Source organism: Lepidochelys kempii, chromosome 1 (genome assembly GCF_965140285.1).
Source record: "Lepidochelys kempii isolate rLepKem1 chromosome 1, rLepKem1.hap1, whole genome shotgun sequence".
NCBI classification, from domain to species: Eukaryota; Metazoa; Chordata; order Testudines; family Cheloniidae; genus Lepidochelys; species Lepidochelys kempii.
The window spans coordinates 198,372,121-198,398,827 of NC_136380.1; the positions used below are offsets into that span (position 1 = coordinate 198,372,121).

At 43.7% G+C, this 26,707-nt stretch overlaps 2 protein-coding genes across 4 annotated transcripts in view; both read right to left on the reverse strand.

Annotated features, from left to right (window-relative positions):
- Positions 1–487: 487 nt before the first annotated feature.
- Positions 488–25,810, reverse strand: NIT2 (nitrilase family member 2). Its single transcript, XM_073307710.1, has 10 exons — positions 25,706–25,810; positions 21,054–21,172; positions 14,221–14,341; positions 13,989–14,077; positions 10,963–11,056; positions 9,359–9,433; positions 7,183–7,261; positions 6,237–6,335; positions 3,530–3,585; positions 488–1,499 (listed from the first exon to the last, which is right to left on the reverse strand). The coding sequence occupies exons 1-10, from the start codon at positions 25,731–25,733 to the stop codon at positions 1,408–1,410; spliced, it is 852 nt and encodes a 283-aa protein (XP_073163811.1). The 5' UTR covers positions 25,734–25,810; the 3' UTR covers positions 488–1,407.
- The window catches only part of TBC1D23 (TBC1 domain family member 23), a 65,155-nt gene continuing 59,545 nt past the window's right edge, over positions 21,098–26,707 (reverse strand). For all 3 annotated transcript variants that reach the window (XM_073307592.2, XM_073307586.2, XM_073307603.2), the window contains one exon: positions 21,098–21,172. The gene's annotated coding sequence lies outside the window, so the exon portion shown is untranslated. The remainder of the gene's footprint in view (positions 21,173–26,707) is intronic.

Below are 26,707 nucleotides of genomic sequence, written 5' to 3' on the forward strand. Positions count from 1 at the left end.
GGGAATGGGTCTAGATTGTCCAGAGAACTCCAGAAGTCAGGGAGACCAAAGCAAATATGATGAGGGGGGGAGAGGAGGTGGCGTGATGACCTCCTCTCTCATCCTGGGTGTCCCACATTCTTGAGGGGAGTTATTACAGATTTTCCACTAACCCTATTTACCAAAATTGCTACCCTGACACTTGTTTACATATTAGTTTTGCTTTAATTATCTGCAATTTAAAACAAGCCCAATCATGCAATCCCTTCCCCCATGAGAGGGAATTCCACACCCAGAGGGGTGCAGGATCACACCCTCTATTAGGGCTACTGATCAGTGCTTTATTGTACATTGCAAGGTGGTAAGATATTCCAGGAGCCATCTAAAGTCACAATCTTGTTTAACTGGAGTTTATTATAGCCTGTCAAAAGGATGCTGTACCACCACCACCAGGTTGCAGAAGAATCCACGCCAGCTCCTCTTGTTGCATTAAACACAAGCACCAGCCTAGAATAATAGTGTGTTTAATATAAAGAACAGTGCAAAAATTAACTTGGTAAATACTGATGCTGAACACAGTTGCAAGGATCCTGCATAAAATGGCAGCTCCCTCCCACTCTGCAGCCAGCTAAGGGCCGACAGCAATAGGCTCCAGAGAGAACCTGAGGCAGGAAGACAGAGGCAAGTGCTAGAGAACTTCCAAGGAGCAGCAAATGGTAGTAGGAAGGTATCCTCTATGCATGGGCTGGGATGCACAGGGCAGAAAGGAAGGAGAAGAAAAGTCAGTTATTAATCTGATGCCTAGATACGACAGTGACAGGCACAGAAGAAACACCTTTGATTTTACATCATTGCATACAGAAAATATAACTTCGGTATGTGTCAGTGGGGCGGTGTTAGCCATACCTCTGGACCACAAAACAGTGGGTTCAAGCCTCATTGCAGGACTCACTCCTATCCAATACAGTTGAGATACTAAACCTTCAATAATCGTTTGGGTAGAAACTAAAAGCGTCATGGCACTTTCAGAAAGTGCAGGGTCCTGGCCAGCATTCCTCCTCAGCTAGACAAGGTTCAGTGTTCAAAAGCTGCATGCAAAGCTATCGCTGAGTTGGGAGCCTAGTCTGTCACCAGTCTCTGCCCCAGCAGTAACTCATGGCTTTGTAAAGTACCAGGAAATAGCTAAAGTATGAAAGGAGAGAAAAGCCAGCTCACAAGCCACCTCTATTCAGCTTCACTTAGGGTTCATTTCAGAATTAGACCAGCATGTGCTTTTTTGCTTAACAGTATGGTATTGGATGCAAGGTCAGTCGTAGTTTGCGAAAATGATTATTTTACGGTCTTGTTCCGTCTGAAGATACAAGCAAATGTCAAAGGAGCTGCTCTCAAGCTGAGTTTTGAAGAGCATGGAGCTGTATGCATGAAGCCTCACTCTCTCTTTGCCTCTACGCTGTAAAGATCTGAGCGCTTTTGAGTATGAAGGGGGATTTGCTGGCGGATTTCTGCAAGCTTCTTCAGGTCTGTAAAAAGTGAAAAGTTAAATTGTTCAGACAAACTCCAACTGATACTTGGAAAAAAGCACGTGCACCACATTGTACACAAACATCCATGAGAAAGGGACTGTCCAGAGCTGGAGGAACTGAAAAAGGATTAGTGAGATTTTCAAACCTGCACGCATTTGTGTACACCTGACTTGCGTGCACAAACACAGAGCCTGATGCTTATGCAAGGCAGGAGATATGTACATTATCTGACTTGTACAAGTCAGGTAAACAGGAACTTGTCTGAATGGGTTTGACCAATCTGGGCCTGTGCATTTTGTGGATGGTCAATGGCTAGATCACAAAAACCATCATCACAACTGACGCTGTGACCCAAAAATCTCTTGGTGCCAAATGGCAGAGGGCATGGTGCAGAGAGTTTCACAGGGATCCCTGGGGTCAGATATATGCATAATAATTCACTAAAGGATGGCCTGTGGGGTTTCCATTCAGAGCCAGTAGCCATCATAATCACTGCAAAAGGCATGGACAGATAATACTTAAGGAGTTGTGTCTATATTAAAAATTATGTTTGGAAGGCAGGTACCCAGGTGGTGACACGTCTAGGACAGGTTTCTTTAAAGCAGGGGGTAATATGCTTGTCCCTCTCGCTGGTCACGTATGTATTGAGCACCATATGTCTCACACTGGATGCCTATTTGCATACTGAGCCAAATGCTGATCAAGAGATTGTGAAATCTTCAAGGGAGGAAATTTACAAAATAAGTTGGGGGGAAAAGGGGAGATCCGGTTTACCAGTAAGGCTTGTTCTGATATGTCTGGGGTGCAAACAGACATGCTGGATCCTTCACCGAGGCAGCAAACGGGCAGCGTGATTTGTATCACGAATGGAAGATCACAACCAACCCAGGCTGTAAAATGTTGGAAGGACTTTGCGTGAGCTTTGCTCTCTCGAAGACAGGAAAGTCTCCAGTTAAGTAAGTCTAGGTTCTAGAATCTGTGTTATGATTTTCTATGTAGCCATTTGTTTCCAATACTTCTAACCTGCTGCCACTTCAATTGCTGTGCTCGCACACTATACTTCATTAAATAAACTTTTACTTGTTTTCACTACAAACGTAAGTGCTGTGTGTTAAGCAGAGCAGTGATCGGAGGTGTAACTGATAAGTTGGGGTGCACTGCTTCTTTGGAAGTAGCGAAGCTGAATACTGCGAGTGTCCAGGGGGATAGGGCTGGACACTCTAGGGTGCCAGTCGGAGGGTGCCTATCCCAAACTCGTAGAGAGATAGCTGGGCCTACTTAGGCCTAGTGGGGAGCGCTTGTATTGCCTGTCGAGTTGCGGAGCTGTTCCCCAGAAGGCACAGATAAGGCTAGGCACCATATATAGTGGTCTTGGCAGAGAGGCTAAGGACTGAATGGCTCATGGAGACTGAGCTCCCTCTGCCCCTAGAGGAGAGCCTTCCAGGTCGGTGTTGAGGCAGATTGGCAGGGTCTGGCATTGCTGCTACCCGTGTTATACCAGTTTCTGTGAATGACTAGAAGCCTTCAGTTTCTGAAGCTGAGGGCCGGCCACGAGGCTCTCACCTTTCACCAGAAAGGCTTTAGAAACAGGAAAATAAAACTTGAACATACCACATCTAAATGCATAGGGTCAGATGAGCCCAAGGATGCCCAGCTTACAGAGGGTTTTGGTCTGCTTAGCCCAGTTGTCCCCAAACTTCTTACTTCCTGTCCCCCCATGTTCACCCTCCCCGCCCCACATTCTGTGGGGCCACAGCTCTTGGAGAGGGGGACGCAGACAGGGGTAAGGGGGCTGAGGCTGGGGCTGGCAGCTGGGATCCTGGGTGCAGGGTCAGCAGCTGGAGCCAGGAGCTGAGCTGGGTGGCACTTCCTGCCCCCCATGGTGGCTGGCCTGGGCCCCCTCAGTGCCCCCTAGGGGGGCGCACCCCACAGTTTGGGGACCTGTGGTTTAGCCTCACTGACTCCAGTTTCTCTTTTCCTCTTTTTTTGGTGGGGAAGAAAGAACAAAAAAAAACCCAGTGGCTTACCTATATCTGTGTAGATAACAGTTTCCTCAGTGCCAGCTTTGGCTATGACTTCCCCCCTGCAAAATTAAACAATATTTATTTAGTATTTGTACTGCAGGAACACCTAGGAGCCTGTCGGGCCCCCGGGCCCCATTGTGCTGAGTGTTGTACAAACACAGAACAAAAAGATGGTCCCTGTCCCCCCACTATACAATCTAAGAGTTAATCTAAGCACATGGTCATGGTCACACCCACAAGTTCTCTTGGGACTGAGGGAGCCTGAAAAGTAGAATGTTCCCCCTACTGTACAGCACTTTCAGATTCGAGCATACCACGGGCACTTGGTTTTAACTGAGAAACATGTAAAATGAATCTAAGTAATAAGACTGAGAAATTGGATCAGAAGATTTTTTTTAAAAAATCAGCAAGCATAATGCACACATTGCAAGTCATTCGGGAGTTGCAGTGCTTTATGAAGACTGCCCCTCATTAGATTCCCCTCCATAATTGTATCCGCACTTTGATGATTAACACTTGCCCTGAGTAGGTCTCAGCACTCCTGTATTCCTCACTATGTCATTCTGCACCACTACAGTGTCAGAGCAGACAGCAGGTTTTTGATCTCCCACTCCCAGAAGCCTCCTGGACACGGCACAAGACCTTAAGCAATCTCCCACAATCCACCACTTTAAGGAGCTGCAGGATAGGTACTTAGAAGAACATACCATTGCAACAGAGTCAAGTGGATGGATGTGTGCGAGCACCAAAACAGGATGGCTAGCATGAATGCATTGCACCACTTCAATCTGAAGTAAAAAAGAGTTCACATTTCAAAGGTTCAAGTTCTCTAGTAGAATAAGGCTGTACATAGCTCTTGTTAAGAAGGGATCCTCTGTAGACAAACCAGCATTGAATCTATATATCTAAAAGTACTTTATATGGAGAAAAAAATGGTCTTTGCTACACAGGCAAAGTTTATCTGTAGGATCAGTTTAGCATCAGATATTCTCCAGCAATACTGGCATCTGAAGAAGTGAGGTTTTTACCCATGAAAGCTTATGCTCAAATAAATTTGTTAGTCTTTAAGGTGCCACCGGACTCCTCGTTGTTTTTGTGGCTACAGACTAACACGGCTGCCCCCTGATACTCCAGCACTACTGCTCATGCTGGGGGTTGACTAGCTAAAAGTCCTTCCCATCTCAGATTCTACTAGTGTGTTATTGCAAGGAGCCAGGCAGGCATATTTTAAAGTCCGGATTAACAAACAAACATTACTGATCCTAGACACTTCTTTTTCACCATCTCTGCTGTTAGCTGCAAAGGCATTACTATGTGCTGAGTGAAAGGGCTGAGGCACCAACAATCAGATAAACAGGTTTCAGCTTTACACGAAAACTTAGAATGCAGTTTTCTAGCTGATGAGTAACATGAATGGAGTTAATTATTTGGAAGAAAAATGGTAACTATTGCCTAGAAAGATTCTTGGTTACATATTTTTCCTGATTTTACCCAAAGCTACTCAGGCTCATCGATGAAAATAACTGCTGCTTATGGAATACACTCTGAGCTATCTGGTCTACACCCTGCTAATTCTGTCTCAAAGATCAAGTTCATTTTATTCTTTGATTATGATGCCAAAGCCTTGTAAAGCTCTAGTTAAGGAGTTTCTAGTAGACAGCTCCCAAGGTGATTCAGCTTTGGAATTAACCACATAATACTCTGCACACAGTCCGACTTTTCTGAATGGTGGTTTGGTTTTTAATACTCTTATACAGATAATTATCGTGTCACGTAAATGAGTAGATTTCTTGTGGAATGTGATGAGATAATCAACTTGAATATATTGTTTTATCCTTCCCAAGACTATGGTATATACTCAATTGTTTTTTAACTGGATCTTTCTCTCTTCTCTGTAAATAAAATTAAAAATATCAAGCTAGTTAGAGAGTGGATGATGCAGAGTTTGATACACTGAGATTAGTTTTTAATCCAGGTAAAAAGCTTTCAAAGGGCCAACTGCAGCTCCAGTTATATTCAGAGGAAAACTTTAAACCTATTTGTTATTGGATATTGATCACTCACCCAAACCCAGTTTGTTTGGTCTAAGCAGCCATGATCACATTGCGGTAAAAGGTTTGCTTCCCTTTAGCTTTAAAATATTTCTACTGAGCAGTAATTTTATTTTTGTAGTCTTTTTGTTACACTTAAAGGAAAAATATAACTTGGCTGTCAGTTAGTTAGAAAAAGGCTGCACAAGCTCACAGGAAGTTAAATATTCTTACTATCCTGCTTTTAATGGCTATTTCACAATTCCGCTGGGTATTAGCTTAAGGAACTAAACTAATGACAGATTTCCTTAGATGGACACAAGAACAACTTGAAATCCAGCCTATGTTTTTTTATCGGTGAAGTAATCCCAGGTGCCTAATCCCTACCTCTGAATTCTCCAGACAATTTCTGTCTTTTTACAACCACATTTTATCTAAGTTTCTCCGTTCCTTTTTGCTATGTGAAAAACCCCCACAAAGAGCAAAGTGGCTATACATAAGGTGCTGTCAGATGCATAAAGTTAATGGTAAAAATAGAGTAGAGAACTGTGTGTCATTTTCAGTTAAAGGAATCTTAGATGATACTTTTAAGAGTAGGTAGAAACATTTTCAGACAGAAGTTTGACAGTATCCCTTAAAGTTTGGTTAGCAGAAAAATTCAGTTATTCTTCTCCATTTACCATGGGTTTACTACAGTGCTGTGTCCCCAGGCAACGTAAGATGCTTTCTCATCCCTAGCAGGAGATGCAGTAGCCACGTAGACTTGGTTATCAACCGCTCTGCATTCAAAGAAGGACAAGAAAAAATTACTGTCCACATCTTTGTACACCACAGATTCGCTGCATTTGAAAAAAACAAACAGAAGGGAAGGAAAAATTATGCCAAAGAGGTGATGTGGATTTTCCATCTTGCTGCATTTTAGGAAATACAAAATAGCCAAAACCATAAATAACATGAAGGTCAGCAAGGCAAAAATCCAGAGACTCAGGATGGGAGAAATCTCTATACGCCAAGTGGACCAGATTGAATGGCACAAAGCATTTAAACTCCCATTAATGCCAGTTTAAGTCCTTTGCTCAATAGGGATGGCTGGTTGAATCACACTCAGTCTGAATCCCAACCACTGCCTACATTTCAGGATCTAGACAGTAACACAGGAGCCAACATGCCAACTAAGTGACTAAGCGGTGCTGGGATTCAGGAGATATGGGTTCTGTTCCTGACTTTCACTGACTCAGCTTGATCTTGGGAAAAATCACAGCAAGCAACTCTTAGAATTAACCCCTTTCTCCCTCTCAGTGCCTCAAGCTTCCCCATCTGGGTTACCTCTCTGTGTAAAGCACTCGGAGGTGTACAGATGAAAAGTGCTTTCTCAGAGCTTGGTATCTGAGAGATTGGCCCAAAGGTGTTTATATCACGACTGAAGTATTAGAGTTTTCCTACTGATGGTGGGAATGATTTGGTGCTGTGTATGGCCTATCAGACATAAGGGAGTTAGGATAGAAAGAATCATGTGACACCAAAGCCCAGTTGTTTATTAAATAATACAGTTTAAAAACAAAATTCTGAGTCAGTTCAACAATCCCTTTCAGGAAGAGGAGGGAAAGGCTTTTATTTAGTTCTTACCGTCCTCTTTGCAGCAGTTCCCAGTGGGCTGGTCCAGTTGTCATATTAAAAGCCCCCGGATACACTAGCAGCTGGCAACCTTGGTTAAAAAAGAATGCCTCGGTATTATAAGATAACAAAAGAATGGTCATGGGGGAAGCATGGTTATCGCAGTTCAGAGCTGCAGTTTCCCTGCACCACTGAAATATGCACAGTCAATCAGGTAAGTTGTGTCAAAGAGCGTAGTGGCTTTAGGAGTCAGCCAGCACAGGCTACCTGACCACTTCGATCACCACGAATCTGACTTGTACTTAGCTATTAAAACTTGGCCCACCTTCTAATAAAAGAGGGCAGCTGGTGTTTAGACACTCAAAACCAATGCTGCTCAGTGCTATATTTATTGCCAAGTAATAGGCAGGGATGGATGGTCTGAGCAACAGGCAATCAGGGCTTTAGTCCTCGCTTAGCTAAAGGCTTCCCGTGTGGTCTTGGGCAAGTAAGTTAATGTCTGCGTGCCTTGGTTAACCCATCTGTAGGCAATACATCTTCTCAGGTGTGCTGTGAGGCTAAATCAAATCAATATTTTGAAAGTATTTTGAGACCCTCAGAGGGAAGGCACTAGAGAAATGTGGACTACTAGGGCTGATCCCAGCTGTCATGACTTGTTAACAAACCCAGTTCTCTCCTGTATGTAGCACAAGGCCCAACGTTCTTCCATCAGCTGCAGTCACCGTGGAGTGATATATTTTCTCATTTTTAAAATGCTTTGTAGGTCACTGGCCTTTAACTTCTACATTGTCTAAAGTTTGTAAGTTGCATGAATGTAATTAAAGACAGGACAAGTCAGCTAAAAGCCATGACACAGTTGGGAAGTGTAGGGGGTATTGACTCTTCACAGCAGCCTGGCAGCAGGCTTGCTGCCTATCATCCTCTGGGAGCACTCCCCAGATATTATAACAGATGTGCTTTCCTCCAAGGATAGAATATTGTCCTCTTCAGATTTCCTGTACAGGATCCTCTCAGCTAAACTCAGTGCCTCCCCACCCTGGCAACCTCAAGATCCAGGACTATTCCTCTTTAGCCTCACCTCTTCATGTGACCTGTTTCCTCCACATCCCTTTCAAAAGCCAGGCCAGGGAGGAATTGGTCCAGTTCACTGTGACTCAGTGAACTGGTATCTTTCTGTTGCAGCTGCCATCTTGTTCTCCAGAATCTAAGTTCTCCCTTAAAGAGGAGAAAGTCTCTTCTCCTTATGGTTGTGAAGAAAACCTTCATATTGTGCAGCAAATATCAGATGCTTGGACTCTGCAGACAGCCTAAAGTGACAGCCCAGAGACATGAACAGCCTGATTTATCTCAATGGGTCAATGATTCTGAAACCCAGTACTAACATTTTAAAATGGCAACATTATTAACTATTTCACTGCTCATCAAAGCATGCAAGAAAGGGAAGAGAGACCATTATATGAAGATGTGCATCATCCCTTTTATGTCATGAGCCATGCAGTCCTTTCACTCCCCTCCCCCAAATCTGGCTTTTGGAGGGTAGTTTGCAGCATGCGGGGAGGTAAAGCAGGACCAGTTCCTCCTAAGAGTCCTGATTTGTCCTGCTTCCCTTAAGTCAGGAACTTTCCATCCTCCCCAGTAGCTGAGTGCCTGGGAATCAACCCTGGCACATAGCCGGGGGGGGTGGGGACAGTGTGGCTGGGCTGGGAGAGAAGAGGAAAGGAGAGGAAGTTCCTTTGAATGTATTTACTTAAAGACATCAGTATCCCTAACAGGTTAGAATATGCAGAACCTCCACAAAGGGGTATGTATATGCACTTATACCAAGTAAACCACAGGGAATACTTTTGTGCACTGGCTCACAGGGATAGGTGCATGCATCAATCTTTGATATTCTGATGTATTCATGTAGGACCAGAGCCTCCCTACTGTCTCAATGAGAGACACTGCTCCTTTGACTAGCCAAGCAGATAGCTGTATTTTTGGACCAGAACCTCATGAGCGCTATTCCTGATGCTATCTATGCAGTTTGTGGATAATCATGGGGTCTGACCCTATGTATGCAGCTGTGTATTGAACAGCAAGAAACACTTTTTCTGAAACAGTTCTGTATGGATGGGTCACCTCTCAATTAATGGCAAGCCTCTGCTGTACAAAATCTGGGCAAGTTTACTCAGCAACACTTCCTCACCTTTCTGTGCGTAGATCTGAGCAAGCTCAGCAAATCGGATGTCATAGCAGATCCCCAGTCCCACTTTACAGTATGCTGTTCCCAAAACAGAAGAGACACAAAACAGAAGTCACTGTCATGCTGAATGCAGGAAGGGAATCTCAGGTCTTCATCCATCAATCACGAAAGCTCTTGTACAATACTTTCCACCACAAAAAACGTGCACTGATTTTAGACATGTGTTTTCTTATCTGCAACCACTGTACCTGCAGTGAATTTCTGCAAGTGTTACCCAAGAAAGTGCACCAGTCTGAGAATTTTCTTTTTTAAAATGTGGATATTGTTAGTTATTTTAGGGAATAGAAAGAAGTCCCTGTCACATCTGCCTTATCAAGCAGCTATATCCACTAAAAGCTTGTCATGTTATGTCTCTGTCTGGTTTTATAGGTATCTTCTCAAAAATTATTGATCAACTTCTCAATGACGCACACAGATGGGAAAGAAAAAACACAAACTACATGCACTGAAACAACAACAAAGTTGTTGCTAAGAGATTTCTCCCATACACAACCCATTGTGTTGCAAGAAGATGACCACAGCCCAAGGGATATTTGATAATTTGGAGAGAGCTCAGTTAATGGGACAGGGTAATTTTGGTGGGGATTATAGCAAGTGCAAGCATCACCTAAGGCAGCAAGTCATCTTGGGAGTGGATATAAAACAAATCACATGGGACTTTCTGCTATGTTAGCTGAAAATTTGAAATCTCCACTACCATGCCATCCTCACAGGATATAATTTGTCAGCTCTAGTCCAACACTTTGTTTATTTTTTTCAAAGACAACTTTTGGGCGTAATGAGGCCCATATAAACGACCTAAATAAAATGATTCCATTGTTCAAACTAATTTTGTAAACTGCCAGTATGTGCTATGGAAATACTGAGCACTCACAGAAAAGCTGCTTCAGTAATTACTTTTCTCATTCTTTCCATTCCAATTGGAGAGGAAATCTTACAGTAGTCTAGGCACCATCTGTGAACAGGCAACTGGGAATTATGGAACCAGAACTCCAAACCACAAGAGCAAAGCCAGGGCTCCACAAACCAACATCACTCCTGTGAGATACCACTGTATTTATAAATACAGATCATGGCATGTGTAACACTCCAAACGAGGCCCTACAAAAACAGAATTCACCCTTTTGTTCAACTAAAGTATAAGACTTCTAGTTACACAATATTACAACCATCTTCTTTAATGAATGGAACCAACATGATACATGTCTATCGCTGCTCAGATCATTTTGTTTGGATGTTGCAGCTCTTTCCACCACCCTCTGTCTTTGTCTTTTTAAATCATAGATTTGACTATGGGTAAACTTTTCAATAAGTATCTGGGAGATTTAGGAGCCTAAGTCCCATTGACTCCCAATGAGATAGGCTCCTTAATTTGATAACAGGACTTTGATGCTTTTGAAAAATGCACTCTCTATCTTCCTCTGTTTGTCAAATGCGTAGCACACTTTGACATAAATACTACTGCTACGGTAAAACAATGTCAAGATGGTGGTTGCAGTCATTTTATTAGGGCCCATTAGAAAGATAACTGATTCTCTTATACTCACGAGTATCAAACACAGAGAAACTGTCCCCTGGGCTCAGAGTTTCTGACTCCTGGAACCGGATTTTCCCAGGAACGTTAATGTCAAATAAATGAATCTGTTTCAAAAATAACCCAAGACACTCCTTACAAATTATTCAGCACAATGATATTAACAAGGATTTCTCCCTACTGTGTATGAGCCTATGTTAAACTTATGGATCCTCTAGCCCAGTGGCTCTCAACCTTTCCAGACTGTACCCCTTTCAGGAGTCTGATTTGTCTTGTGTACCCCCAAGCTTCACCTCCCTTAAAATCTACTTGCTTACAAAATCAGACATAAAAATACAAGTGTCACAGCACACTACTACAAAAAAATTGCTTACTTTCTCATTTTACCATATAATTATAAAATAAACCAATTGGAATGTAAATATTGTACTTACATTTCAGTGTACGGTATATAGAGCGGTACAAACAAGTCATTGTATGAAACTGTAGTTTGTACTGACTTTGCTAATTCTTTTTATGTAGCCTGTTGTAAAACTAGGCAAATATCTAGATGAGTGTACTCCCGAAAGACCTTTGCATAACCCCAAGGATACACATACCCCTTGTTGAGAACCACGGCTCTAGCCTATTTTATTATCCTAGACCAGTGCCTTATCAGAATCACAACCAAATATTCTTTTAGACTGAATTAGTATTTTGGGACTGTGGCAAGATTTTTTAGCGCAAAAGCCTGTCCTGGATTTGTGTATACATTTCCTAAACTATTTGAAAAAACGTCTATGCCTTTTAAACAATGTGCACCAGTTAATCCATATGCCAGTTTTTAATACTGCTTACTAGATAAAATGAAGTCTTTGGTGTGATGCAGTAATAGAAACTATGTAAAACTAGCTAAAGACATAACAAATAATAAAGAACTCCTGTTGGGGCTCTCTAATTTCTTCATGAAAAGAGTCATTCAGAAATAGCAGTAGGATTTTATCTACTCTGTTCATCATAGAAATGTAGGGCTAGAAGGGACGACTAGTCCATCCCTCCATGCTGAGGCCAGATTAAGTATACCTAGGCCAGGGGTTCTCAAACTTCATTGCACCGTGACCCCTTTCTGACAACAAAATTACTACACGAACCCCGGAGGGGGGACTGAAGCCTGAGTCCACCCGAGCCCCATTGCTCTGAGAGGGGAGCAAAGCCTGAGCCTCACTGCTCCAGGCAGGGGGGCCAAAGCTGAAGCTCAAGGGCTTCAGCTCCAGGCAGGGGGCCTGCAACCTTAGCCCCGCCACCCAGGGCTGAGGTCCTCAGGCTTTGGCTTCGGCCCTGGGCAGTGGGGCTCCGGCTTCAGCCCCGGGCCTCAGCAAGTCCAAGCCAGTCCTGGCGACCCCATTCAAAGGGGGTCATGACCCACTTTGGGGTCCCAGCCCAGTTTGAGAACTGCTGACCTAGCCATCCCCAACAAGTGTTTGTCTAACTTATTCTTAAAAATCTTCAAAGATGGGGATTCCATAACCTCCATAGGCAACCTGTTCCTCTATTTAATTATACTTATTAGTTTCTGTCCTCACTCATTTATACTAGATTAGATTAGATGAGCTACCTTCCAAAGGGATATGTACATATTAAAAGACACTTAAATTACCCTGACATTGAAGTTGTAAGTAAAATCTGAGACCTTGGTTCAAAGAGAAGGATAATTATGATAACATGGTCTTAACCCCGATCCTGCAAAACTTACCCAGGCAAGTAACTTTCCACAGTCAAGAAGTTCCATCAAACTCATTCTGACTAGTCACATGCACAAGTGATTGCAGGACTGGGGCTTTTGCCCCAAAAATCTTAGACCAGCTCTGCCTCTACCTAGCAAAAGGGGGGCCTCTTGGTGCTATGCTACACAGGTATTAAACAATAAAAAAATAATGGCCCAGTACAAGCTTCAACTCCCAGTACAAACCCAACTACACAAACATTCCCAACACCTACAAAAAAAAATAATGAAGAAAAGAAAATAACTTTAAAGTGACATCATCTAACAGGGTAGCCCAAGTGCAGCAGTTATGTTGTATTGGGCAACAGAATAGGTGAGTGGCTGAATACTAGACCTAGCTGAACAGTGCCTAATTCAATCAAGTTCTGAATTACTGTTCAATGTGACAATGTTTGTGCGCCTCTTGTTATTCACTATTCATAAGAAAACGATATTCTTCACACAAGTGTTTGGTCAATGGGTGTTCTTCAGACAAACACTTGTATTCTCATGGGAGCCAGGGTATCTGTGTGCAAACAAGGGGATCTATTATTTGCTATTGTCCTGTATAGAAAGTTTCTAACATCCAATCAGGGAGCAGACAATACACAAGTATGACTTGGGTGACCTATTGCTCACCATAGACAGCAGAGAGTGGAAGTGAACAGCTTGCGAACAACCCAGCAGATTAAATTTGTTGACAAACTCTTTGTAATTGTTCACCAAATAGTGAATAAGAACATAAAAATCCAAACTTCTATGAACACAAAAAAGGCTAAATTAATCCAAAAATCTATTTACAACAAACAGTTATAGTAATAGCAAAAATAGTGACAGCATGGGTTTGTAGATAGACAGAGCAATGGAATGAGAGGCAGAGTAAAATCCTGACCCCCATTGAAATCAATGGAAAGTTTGCCATTGACTTCAGTGTGAACTCTAGTTCTAACACTGATTTGCCATGTCACACTGGGCAAGCTAATTAACCTTTCTGCCCCTCACCTACCTCATCTGTAAAACAAATATATTAACCCCCCCTTTTAAAGTTCTTTTAGATCCTCAGATGAAAACTACATATATATAATAATGAAATGACAGCACAATGTATTCTCATAACTACTACCTCTTTTGTTCTTCATATTCATTTGTGAAGTCTGTGGATGTTGGCTTCCTTTTAGAAACCTAGATGTAGACTTAAAAACAAAGCAGCTATCACTACTACACAACACAGCCAAATATCAGCCACAGCCAAATCAAGAAAAACCCACTGATAACAAAACGCTTCTACCTTCTCTTACCTTTCTGTGCTTAGCCAACATAGCACCATCAGGTCCAAAAACAGTACAGGTGTTATACAACTTCCCAGCATCCTCCTCTGGAATGGATCCTTTATTAGGAAGAGAAGACAGATTTCCAACAATTACATATAGTGACAATCCAGCTACACAAATAAACAAGCAATGCTTGTGCTGCTCCCAAACTAAGACCTGAATTTAAACTCAGAAGACAAACACTAAGAAAAAAAGTTACCTCCAATGAGATAGATGCCACACTCTTTTGCAACTTCTGAGAGCTTCTGCGTGGATTCGCCAGGGATTTTCTCTGCATATTCAGGAAAATATTTAGTACTATAGGGAGAGTTAAAACATTCCTAGAAGTGGAAAACAAAGAAACAAAATTAAAATCTGAAAGCACTACTGGAAGGTGTGGCCTTTGAAACCTCTCTATCTAGGTACTTAAATGGCCCTCATCAACATAATATCTGAGGGCCTATGAGGTTACTCATAAGCTAATATACAGGCCAGAGGAAGATTAACAATTGGCACCAACCCTGATAGTCGTTTAATGTGAACAATTTTGCACTGGAAACTGAAGAGATACCACTAGCTCATTTAACAAAGGCCAAACAGATGGTAACAATTTCTGCATATTTCCCAATCTGGTAACAATTTGAATCAGCAACCTTGAGTTGAAATGCCCTACGCTACCAGCACTCCCAGCTACCTTCGAGGCACCACTGACTTCCTGAGGAAACTACAATCCATCGGTGATCTTCCTGATAACACCATCCTGGCCACTATGGATGTAGAAGCTCTCTACACCAACATTCCACACAAAGATGGACTACAAGCCGTCAGGAACACTATCCCCGATAATGTCACGGCTAACCTGGTGGCTGAACTTTGTGACTTTGTCCTTACCCATAACTATTTTACATTTGGGGACTGTCATAAATATAAAGGGAAGGGTAAACCCCTTTGAAATCCCTCCTGGCCAGGGGAAAGCTCCTCTCACCTGTAAAGGGTTAAGAAGCTAAAGGTAACCTCGCTGGCACCTGACCAAAATGACCAATGAGGAGACAAGATACTTTCAAAAGCTGGGAGGAGGGAGAGAAACAAAGGGTCTGTGTCTGTCTGTAGTCGTCTTGGCCGGGGACAGAACAGGAATGGAGTCTTAGAACTTTTAGTAAGTAATCTAGCTAGGTATGTGTTAGATTATGATTTCTTTAAATGGCTGAGAAAAGAATTGTGCTGAATAGAATAACTATTTCTGTCTGTGTATCTTTTTTGTAACTTAAGGTTTTGCCTAGAGGGGTTCTCTATGTTTTTGAATCTAATTACCCTGTAAGATATCTACCATCCTGATTTTACAGGGGGGATTTCTTTATTTCTATTTACTTCTATTTTTTATTAAAAGTCTTCTTGTAAAACACTGAATGCTTTTTCATTGTTCTCAGATCCAAGGGTTTGGGTCTGTGGTCACCTATGCAAATTGGTGAGGCTTTTTATCCAACATTTCCCAGGAAAGGGGGGGTGCAAGGGTTGGGAGGCTTGTTCATTGTTCTTAAGATCCAAGGGTCTGGATCTGTAGTCACCTAAGCAAATTGGTGAGGCTTTTTACCAAACCTTGTCCAGGAAGTGGGGTGCAAGGTTTTGGGAAGTATTTTGGGGGGAAGGACGCGTCCAAACAGCTCTTCCCCAGTAACCAGTATTAGTTTGGTGGTGGTAGCGGCCAGTCCAAGGATAACGGATGTAATATTTTGTACCTTGGGGAAGTTTTGACCTAAGCTGGTAAAGATAAGCTTAGGAGGTTTTTCATGCAGGTCCCCACCTCTGTACCCTAGAGTTCAGAGTGGGGGAGGAACCGTGACAGGGACAATGTATACCTTCAGATCAGCGGCACTGCTATGGGTACGCGCATGGCCCCACAATATGCCAACATTTTTATGGCTGATTTAGAACAACGCTTCCTCAGCTCTCATCCCCTAACGCCCCTACTCTACTTGCGTTATATCAATGACATCTTCATCATCTGGACCCATGGAAAAGAAGCCCTTGAGGAATTCCACCATGATTTCAACAATTTCCATCCCACCATCAACCTCAGCCTGGTCCAGTCCACACAAGAGATCCACTTCCTGGACACTACAGTGCTAATAAACGATGGTCACATAAACACCACCCTATACCGAAAACCTACTGACCGCTATTCCTACCTACATGCCTCCAGCTTTCACCCTGACCACACCACACGATCCATCGTCTACAGCCAAGCTCTGCGATACAACCGCATTTGCTCCAACCCCTCAGACAGAGACAAACACCTACAAGATCTCTATCAAACATTCTTACAACTACAATACGCACCTGTGGAAGTGAAGAAACAGATTGATAGAGCCAGAAGAGTTCCCAGAAGTCACCTACTACACGACAGGCCTAACAATGAAAATAACAGAACGCCACTAGCTGTCACCTTCAGCCCCCAACTAAAACCCCTCCAACGCATTATTAAGGATCTACAACCTATCCTGAAAGATGACCCAACACTCTCACAAATCTTGGGAGACAGGCCAGTCCTTGCCTACAAACAGCCCCCCAACCTGAAGCAAATACTAACCAGCAACCACATACCACACAACAGAGCCACTAACCCAGGAACCTATCCTTGCAACAAAGCCCGTTGCCAATTGTGCCCACATATCTATTCAGGGGACACCATCACAGGGCCTAATAACATCAGCCACACTATCAGAGGCTCGTTCACCTGCACATCCACCAATGTGATATATGCCATCATGTGCCAGCAATGCCCCTCTGCCATGTACATTGGTCAAACTGGACAGTCTACGTAAAAGAGTAAATGGACACAACTCAGATGTCAAGAATTATAACATTCATAAACCAGTCAGAGAACACTTCAATCTCTCTGGTCACGCGATTACAGACATGAAAGTCGCTATCTTAAAACAAAAAAACTTCAAATCCAGACTCCAGCGAGAAACTGCTGAATTGGAATTCATTTGCAAATTGGATACAATTAACTTAGGCTTGAATAGAGACTGGGAGTGGCTTAGTCATTATGCAAGGCAGCCTATTTCCCCTTGTTTTTTCCTACCCCCCCCCCCAAGACGTTCTTGTTAAACCCTGGATTTGTGCTGGAAATGGCCCACCTTGATTATCATACACATTGTAAGGAGAGTGGTCACTTTAGATAAGCTATTCCAGCAGAAGAGTGAGTTTGTGTGTGTGTGTGGGGGGGGGGGTGTGTGTGAGAAAACCTGGATTTGTTCTGGAAATGGCCCAACTTGATTATCATACACATTGTAAGGAGAGTGATCACTTTAGATAAGCTATTACCAGCAGGAGAGTGGGGTGGGAGGAGGTATTTTTTCATGCTTTGTGTGTATATAAGATCTTCTAAACTTTCCACAGTATGCATCCAATGAAGTGAGCTGTAGCTCATGAAAGCTTATCCTCAAATAAATTGGTTAGTATCTAAGGTGCCACAAGTACTCCTTTTCTTTTTGCGAATACAGACTAACACGGCTGTTACTCTGAAACATCTCCTGTTACTGTTACTCTAAGCTATCTGGTCCCCCCAGTGGCTAGTTTGAAAAGTTATGGTTGAAGACCCCATCAGCATTGTGGAATTTGTGGCTGTACATAGCCCACGTTCTAAAGAGTGCTTTTACAAACACAAGTTATTTTCTAAGGTGTTTTTCCTTCCTCTAGGCCTTCCAAAGCAATCTGTTAAATACTATTTGCCCAGCAAGCTGTGTCCTTAGTCCATCGCTAAGATTTACTGTCAGCCAGAGAGAGAGTTATGTACCCTTTGGTTAGTTGGACCAAGTTTCTGCTCTCCTTTGACCTCCAATGACTGGAAGTTGAAACTAGAAAAATTCAAATTGGAAACAAGGTACAAATTCTTAACACTCAGGGTAAATTAATCACTGGGAAAGCTGCCCAAGGATTGTGCTAGATTCTCCAGCACTTGAGGTCTTGAAGTCAAGACTGGAATATCCTTCTAAAATTTTGTGACATATATATGAATGCTGAAGTCACCAATCTAGAAAATTCACACATTATGTAGCTTCATGCAGGAATCACTGTGTGAAGTTCTATGTCTATGTAGGTGGTCAGACTAGATGAACATCGTGGTCTCTTCTGGCCTTAACAATCTGTGACTCAAGAGACTAACTTTTTAAAAAAAAAAAAGCTGAGACTGTGGAGAGCAATTCAAATGTCTGTCCATGCCCCACTCCCGATACCCAATTTGGAAAACGCTGGACTAGATTATCACAGTGGTCACTTCCAGCCTTATAACCCATGAGCCAACACTGGACTAATTGTTGTACAACCCAACCCTTTTTTCCCTCATTGCTGATTCCTCCTTGGATAGCAGATCTTTACTATTATATTGATATTATCAACCCAACTAGTGCTGCTAGGGCAACAAGAATCAAAGCACCAGAATGAGGAGCTGAGTAACACAGGAGCTACATACCGGTGAGAATGGGATAAGTTATAGGGTTATACAATAACTCAATGCTGTAACAAAATTGCAACAGCTGCAGCTGTATTTAAATTTTTAATATTTATTTATAAATATTATTACTTGATTTTGGCCTTGACATTTCTCTGTTCAGGACTGAAAGGGAAAAAAGTTAACAAGCAGTCAATGTGTAATGAGAACAGTGGCCCTCTCCCCACAAAGTCAAATGTTTTATGCCACGTGGCAAACAGCCCAATGCAGCTCTAAAGTCCACTAGAAGGGGTGTAGGACTGATGAAAGTGGTCTTGCTGTGTAAGCACGAGACCGGGAGTCAGCCATCAGTGCCGGGCCCAGCTCTGCACAGAATTACTATGTGAACCTGAGACAGTCCCTTCAGCTCTCTGTGTACCAGTTTCCCCATCTGTTTAAAATGAAAAAAAAAAAAAAAATGGTGAGGGAATAATATGTTTTGCCTACGTCCCAGTGGTACCATGAGGCTTAATTCAATTACATTTGTACAGTGCTTTGGAATTGTCAGACACAACTGATGAGCAATTCAAGGCCAGGTCTACACAACAAATCTATACCGGTAGAACTACGTTGCTCAGGAGTGTGAAAAATCCACGCCCTTGAGCGACGTAGTTATACTGACCTAACCCCCACCCCCCCAATATAGACAGTGGTATGTCAACAGGAGAGCTTCTCCCATCGACATAGCTACTGCCTTTTGGGGAGGTGGATTAACTCTGTCAACAGGAGATGCTCTCCTGATGTAGTAGCATCTTCACGTACTGCTATGGCAGTGCAGATGCACCAGTCCAGCTACACTGCTATAGCACCGTACGGGAAGACAAGCCCACAGTGAGCTATGCTCTCTTACACCTTCACTTTAAAGAAATTAATCTGGTGGTCTTAGCATTTGCACACATGCAAAACTAGCCAACATTTGGTAAACTCAGTGTAGGAGGCCAAGTACAGCAAAATCAAAAGTCGTATTTGTTATGTGAGAGCTGCATTGGCACAACTGAGCAGGGAAGTTTGCCTGTAACACTTACTCTCCGAATAATAGGAGAGCTAAACGTTTCCAATCAAAAAGTTAGATTTAGAGTCCACTCTGCCAAGAACTTTGTACTGTTGAGTCCTGCATTCATTGCCCAGCAGAGGATTAACACATAGGCCTTGTAAGAGAAAAAAGCTCATAGATGCATTAGAAAAGTCACTGCTGCAAGTGCTGTCCCTTAGGCTATATCCACACTCAGCCTATGTCGGCATAATTTATGTCGATCAGGGGTGTGAATAAACTACCCCCCAAGCGACGTAAGTTACACTGACATAAACGCTTGTGTGCACAATGGGAGAGCTTCTCCTACTGACATAGCTTCTGCCACTCAAAGAGATGGGGTTTTTTATGCTGACGGGAGAGCTCTCTCCCATCGGCAACAGCCGCTGCAGCGCTGTACATATAGACATGGCCTTAGATGAGGAACAAAAGAAGGCAAAAGGCCGGGTAAGAGGATACAAATTAGAAAGATCAGGAGCCATTAGTAGGTTTTAAGGAAATCATGACCCCGCCCATGGAGATCAACCACAAAAAAAGAGTTCAAGCATAGGATGGTGAAATATCTGGATCAGAACACATTTCCCTAGCTGGATGCAAGTCTCAAAACCTATTTTTAACTGTGTATTCTTCCTGGGAGCAAACACAGCTCTCATGTTTTAAAAGGCATTTTTTGTATGAATGTTAGGGCCAGGAAATTCTGCAACTAAAGAGCCACAAGAAAGATCTGAATCCATTTGGTTTCACTTCTTCATTCTGAGCGTGCATTTGGAGAGAGAAGCAAAAGGGAATGTGGCACAGAATCATGGGAATCTCATGTTCTCCCACCTGTGTAGAAATATTCTTCTTTTGGAGAACCACCTTCTCTCTCTGCTGCTGCAGCACATAATACATCTGCACCAGCAGAGTGACAAAAAGAAAAACAGAAAAGGAAACGAACAAAAAGGTCCAGGTTCGCATCTTGACTACACCATTATCAATCCATAGTAAATTGATTTAAGTTAATGGAGTTACTCTGGATTTAAATTAGTTTAATGGAGATCAGAATCTGGCCCCATGTAAAGAAGACCTGCTAGTTCCAGCCAACTCTCGTTGTACGCTTAAGTTTCTTACATGTGACATTAACACCTAACAAGGCTCATTATTATTTAACTCTATTACTTCAGAGAACCTTAGCATACCAGGAATGAGACAGAAATTAGTACTTGACCAATTCAAGACTATGTTTACACTGAAACCGCTGCAGCTGCACCACTGTAGTGCTTAAGTGTGGACACTACAGTGATAGGAGGGGTTCTCCTATTGCTGAAGTTAACCCATCTTCCAGAGAGGCTGTAGCTACAACGACGGGAGAATTCTTCTGTCTACACTGGGGATTAGGTCACTTTAACTACATTGCTCAAGGGGGTGGATTTTTCACACCCCATAGCAACATAGTTGAGTTGACCTAACTTTTTAGTGCACAGTTGGCCCAAGAAAAACAGGTGTCTGGGGGGGGTGTGGCATAATAGTTTGAGATTTGGTCAATACTCACAGGCAGAGCGACAACTTTTGCTCCTTGTGCTGTTGCTTTTCTTATCAAGTCACAAGCTTTGTTCAGATTATCTGATTTGACAGTAGATACATGAAGTTGGATTAGCGCCAGACGGAAGTCTAAAGACAGAGAAGACAAATAATTAGCCAATGCAGCTTTGCTAAAACACTTATAAATTAGAGCTTTTAAAAAGGAGTTGAACAAATAATAAAATTTGCACCTATCCTGATGTACTTAATTACTACACAGACCACTTCCAAATAAGTGTGGGGAGGATCCTGCAGCTGCCTCTGGAGATACCACTGTACCAAGAGGAGTCATGCATGTGAGCGGCAACCAGCTCTTCCAATAGGTAGGAGCTGCACAGCACCAAGACTTCCGTCAGTTTAACAACTATAAACTCAAATGTTAATTCAAACTGGACAGACCCGTAGGAAGGAAACCCACTAAACACCGGACCACGCTCTGTCCAAGTTCTCAGGGAAAATCCTGTATAAGGAATGGGGAGCTTTTAAGTGCACGAGTCCAAAAATGAGAGTTTAATAGTGTTTGCAGTGTTGCTATAGCCATATCAGTCCCAGGATGAGAGATACAAGGTGGGTGAGGAAATATCTTTTATTGGACCAACTTCTGCTGGTGAAAGAGACAAGCTTTCAAGCGCCACAGAGCTCTTCTTCAGGTACAGGAAAGTTACACATATTGCAAGAAATCATTCAAAATGAAGTGGGCAATTGTTTCTTGCAACATGTGTTAACTTCTTATGCTTACCAATCTGTTCCACCTTGTATTTAGCTCTGACACTCAGAGTACCTTTCCCAGACCTGAAGAAAAGCTCAGTGGAGCCTGAAAGCTTGCCTCTCTCACCAATAGAAGTTGGTCCAATAAAAGATATTACCTCACCTGTCTTGTCTCTTTCAGTTTAGCAGTGGTCAGATGCCAGTCCTAATGGTGTTTTTCTTGTCTTTTCTATCCATTTCACAACAATTGGTCTCTTCTGAGTCTGCTTCTTCCCTCCCAGCCTACCTCCTCTGCTTAAGAACTACCTTTTCGGAACATGTCAACTGAACTGGCATTGTATACAGAGATAGTGAACTCATATTTTGGGCTAAGCACAAAGTCTTATACAAAATTAATGGCTTTCTTTCCCCCTCTCATCCTTGGCAAAATTAATGCAAAAACATATCTAACAGTAAAGATAACACATTTTCAATTCAGTTATACCCCTATCAAGACAGAAGATTGACCCAGGAGTTACACAGCAATGTTAGTTTGTGTAGTTGGCAAGCAAAACTGTGCTTGTTTGAACTTCTACTAGATGACACCTTAACAGGGTCCTCTGAATGATGTGGGTTAGCAGACTTTTATTTACTGTGCTTTTTTCTAGTCCAGCAGACACTCCACAAAGCCAGTCCTTAATCAAGTGTTATGCAGAGTTCATTAGCTTTCTTTAGAATTCCTTCCACCATTAGCTTGAGTCTCAGAACAACTCAGGTTTCAGAGTAACAGCCGTGTTAGTCTGTATTCGCAAAAAACAACTCAGGCTTCAGAAAAACGTTTGTCCAGCCTACTGACAATAAAAATGCCCATAGACATTGAAAGGAAATAGACCAGAACCGGGAGAAGAAAAATACCTCAAAGAACTGCCTCCCACCCCTTCCATCCCCATTGTGGAAGATAAGTACAGGGTCAGGAAAGAGCAATGATAAACCTCACTTCAAAAAGGTGAGAGAGAGCAAAAACCGGTCCCAGAGAAGAGAGGACTGGGCCAAGAAGAGTCAGGCCTGGTCTACACCTAAAACTTAGGTCATCTTAGCTACATTGCTCAGAGATGTGAAAAACTGACACCCCTGAAAGACATAGTTAAGCTGACCTAAGCCGTGGTATAGATACTGGCCTGGTCTACACCTAAAACTTAGGTTGACCTAGCTACAACACTCAGGCCCCCTGTGCCACATAGGCCATGTCTACACGAGCGCTTATGTTGGCAAAACTTTTGTCGCTCAGGGGGGTGAAAAACACGCCCGTGAGTGACATAAATTTTGCCAGAATAAGCGCTCGTGTGCACAGTGCTATGTTGGCGGGAGGCACTCTCGTTGAACTGGCGTTATGTCGATGGAAGAGCTCTCATCGGCATAACATGGCTACACATGCGCGCTTACATCGGCACAGCTATATTGGTACTGCTGTAAGCTTGTAAGCATAGACATGGCCTTACTTAGGTTGAACTAACCCCCACTGTAGATGCAGTTAGGCTGACCAAAGAATTTTTCCATTGACCTAGGTGGTGTCTCTTAGAGAGGTGGATTTGTTACAGTGATGGAAAAACCTCTTTTGTTGCTATAGTAAGTATCTACACTATAGTGGCAGAGCTCAGGCAGTGCTGCTACTGAAATGCTTGTAGTATAGACATACCCACACTTAGGTCAACAGAAGAATTCTTAGGGGGTGGATTTACTATAGCAAGAGAAAAACCCTGTCACTGCAGCAAGTGTCTATGCTACCATGGCGTACCTGCAGCTGTGCTGCTTGTAAAATGTAACATATCTTCAGTCAAAGACCTTCTTTCACCTTCAGTCACCCATTACTAGCCAAGCTCATGAGTGCTAAAGGTCAAGCAAATGATAAAATCCTCACTATGTCACAGTTCACACTGGAGGCTGTTTTAATATTTGTTTTACTGAGTAAATAAAACTTCAATGAATTTTTAAACACACAGGAATGCATCCGACCTCAGAGTCTGTTTAACAATGGCAAGAATTTGTGGCGTTCTCAACTCCTCTCCCTTCCTCTGAAAGTTCAGAAAACAATTTTAGAAAATTTGCTCACTGAAATAAAAACAGACTTTATACCTCAACAAAATCTCAGTTATTCAGACAGAATAACAGAGAGAGCAAGAGTGTACACAGTGCAGAAATTGAATAGCCTGGCATGGTGTTTAAGTGCCAAACTGTGAAACATTGGGCAAGTCACTTGAGTTAACCTTTCTGTGCCCTCAGTTTCTCAGTTTGTGAAATGGAGATAATAAAGCTTACCTACCTCACTATGAGTTATGAGACTTCATAAATTAAATTAATGTTCTTAAGCATATTAAGATCTTTAGATGGAAGACTAATAGAAGTACAGACAATTATATTAATTTTCTATGTCTTGGCATCTACAGAAAATACACCAAAAGAAATCATAAGGGATGGATTCAGGTCTCCAGGTATGCAGACTGCTCAGCTGCCGGCACAAGCCAACCCTGCTTCATCTTTGCATCCCTACAAAGCATCCTTCAGCTTTATGAAATATCAGAAGCTAAACAAATTGGAGACCAAGTCTTTGAAAACACTTCATGTTCAGAACTACCAATATATAGCCCAATAACCTTCTACCACTCTGTTGCTAAATGCAGAATGCACAAGCCTGCTTAATCCTGTGTGCCTTTAATATTTCACAAACCTTAGTGTAACAGTCTGTGAAATGGTTTGAAGGCTTAAAATTATCAACATCTAACACACCCGATCAGATTATCAGATGATCTAGTTCAGGATCCTGCCTTTGGCAGCATCCAACATCCCATACAACTGAAAGTAAAAAATAAGAACTTGGTGTGAGAGGAAGAGAACACAATGAGACTCAAGTAGATTATAGACTCTCAGACCCACTTTCCCCCTCCCACCACATAGCTGACTGTGGTCTACCAGGGGAGAAGAGAGGAGAGGAAAAAAGTACCAAAGACGGCAGGCTGGGAGACAGATCGGGCACATCGGGCAGCTGGAGCCGGAAGCCAGTAGCCCCATGGGGAGGAGGGAAAGGTGGTTGGTGGGGGAAGCAGACAGAGAGGGAGGTGCTATGTGGGAACTGGAAGCCAGGAGCCCCATGGGGGGGCGAGGGAAAGGAGGTTGGTGGGGGAAGCAGGCAGAGAGCCAGATGCTGTTGGGGCGCAGAAAGCCAGGAGCCCCATGGAGGAGAAAGAGGTTTGGGGGCGGAGGGGAAGGTGCTGTTAGGGCGCAGAAAGCCAGGATCCCCATGGGGAGGAAGAGGTTGGGGGGCAGGGGGGGAGGTGCTGTTGGGGTGCAGAAAGCCAGGAGCCCCATGGAGGGGAAAGAGGTTGGGGGGCAGAGAGGGAGGTGCTGTGGGGGAGCAGAAAGCCAGGAGCCCTATGGGGGGGAAGAGGTTGGGAGGGAAAGGGGGGAGGTGCTGTTGGGGCACAGAAAGCCAGGAGCCCCATGGGGGGGGAAGAGGTTAGGGGGTAGAGAGGGAGGTGCTGTGGGGGAGCAGGAAGCCAGGAGCCCTATGGGGGGGAAGAGGTTGGGAGGGAAAGGGGGGAGGTGCTGTTGGGGCACAGAAAGCCAGGAGCCCCATGGGGGGGGAAGAGGTTAGGGGGTAGAGAGGGAGGTGCTGTGGGGGAGCAGGAAGCCAGGAGCCCCATGGGGGGAAGGAGACTGGGGGGCAGCAGGTAGATTTACATGTATTGTCCCTCCCAGAGGCAGCCAAGCCCCCTGGGCCGTGCGGGGGGATGGGAACCCGATATTACAGGCACACACAGGAAGCGCCCCCGCCCCTGCGCCTCCGGGGTGGGAGCTGCTCTTGGAGACCCCTCACCCCGCGCACGCGCACTCACGGGCGGCGCAGTCGGCCCCCCTGCCCCACGAGGGAGAGTCACTCACTGGCCATGGCTCCTCGCGCCGCCAGCATCTCAGCCCCAGGCCAACCCAGCCTCAGCTGACAGACCCACGGGGGAGGGCAGGGCGCATGCGCAATGGAAACGATCGCACCTGGGGCCTGCTGGGTGTTGTAGTTCTGTTGCGCGCAGCCACGTCCTCTGCTCCGGAGGGCAGGAGTTGCGGGCAAAGAAGAGGGGTGTGAGGCTGCCCTGTTCTGTGCCCCTCATGGGGCTGGGGAATGAGGGCAGGGCACCTGTGAACGCAGGCACATCCTTCCCTGGGGGGAAGGACAACAGCAGTATGCGCTCCCCCAGCACACCGGCCTCCTGGAAGCAACCTCACTCCACCTGGACCTACTGCTCACTCCCACCTTGAAATATGAAATCGACCCATGGGAAGCGGCCATAGAAGAGGCACTGTGGACTAACAAGCAATTTGAAACGTTCCAGCCAGATTGTAGCGAATGGTCCCAGGCCATTTGGGACTTTAAGGCAGAGAGAGATTAAGTGATTAGTTCAGACCCTTATACCACTGCTGAGAGAGAGCCAGGCATGGGAAAACTGAGGAAACAGCACTGCCCCCACCAAGGGAGTCCACAGGATGATCTCTGATACTTAAGGGAATGGAAAGCTTAAAAGGCTATTTTTGTATAGAATACAGTTTGGGTTTCTATTTTAATGTAATTAAAACAAATGTGCACCCAAACTATTAAACTCCTTGAGGTTCTTGCTCTTCCTGTTTAAAACAGACCAATTGGGCAGATGAGGATCTGCGAGAACAACTCAGGCCAAAGTCACCTCACACATGGTAGCTGTGAATTTGGGCCTCTTAGCTGTCTGCTGTGATAGTCTGTGTATTGTGACTTTACCTTTGCAGCTCCAGGTACCCACCATAGAATGCTTAAGGCTTATTCACTGGAGATCAGGTCTTATACAGCCAGGTTCTAGCGAACAGGTTATCCATCAACATCACCATATCCCATTCTTCCTTTACATAGGAGGACTT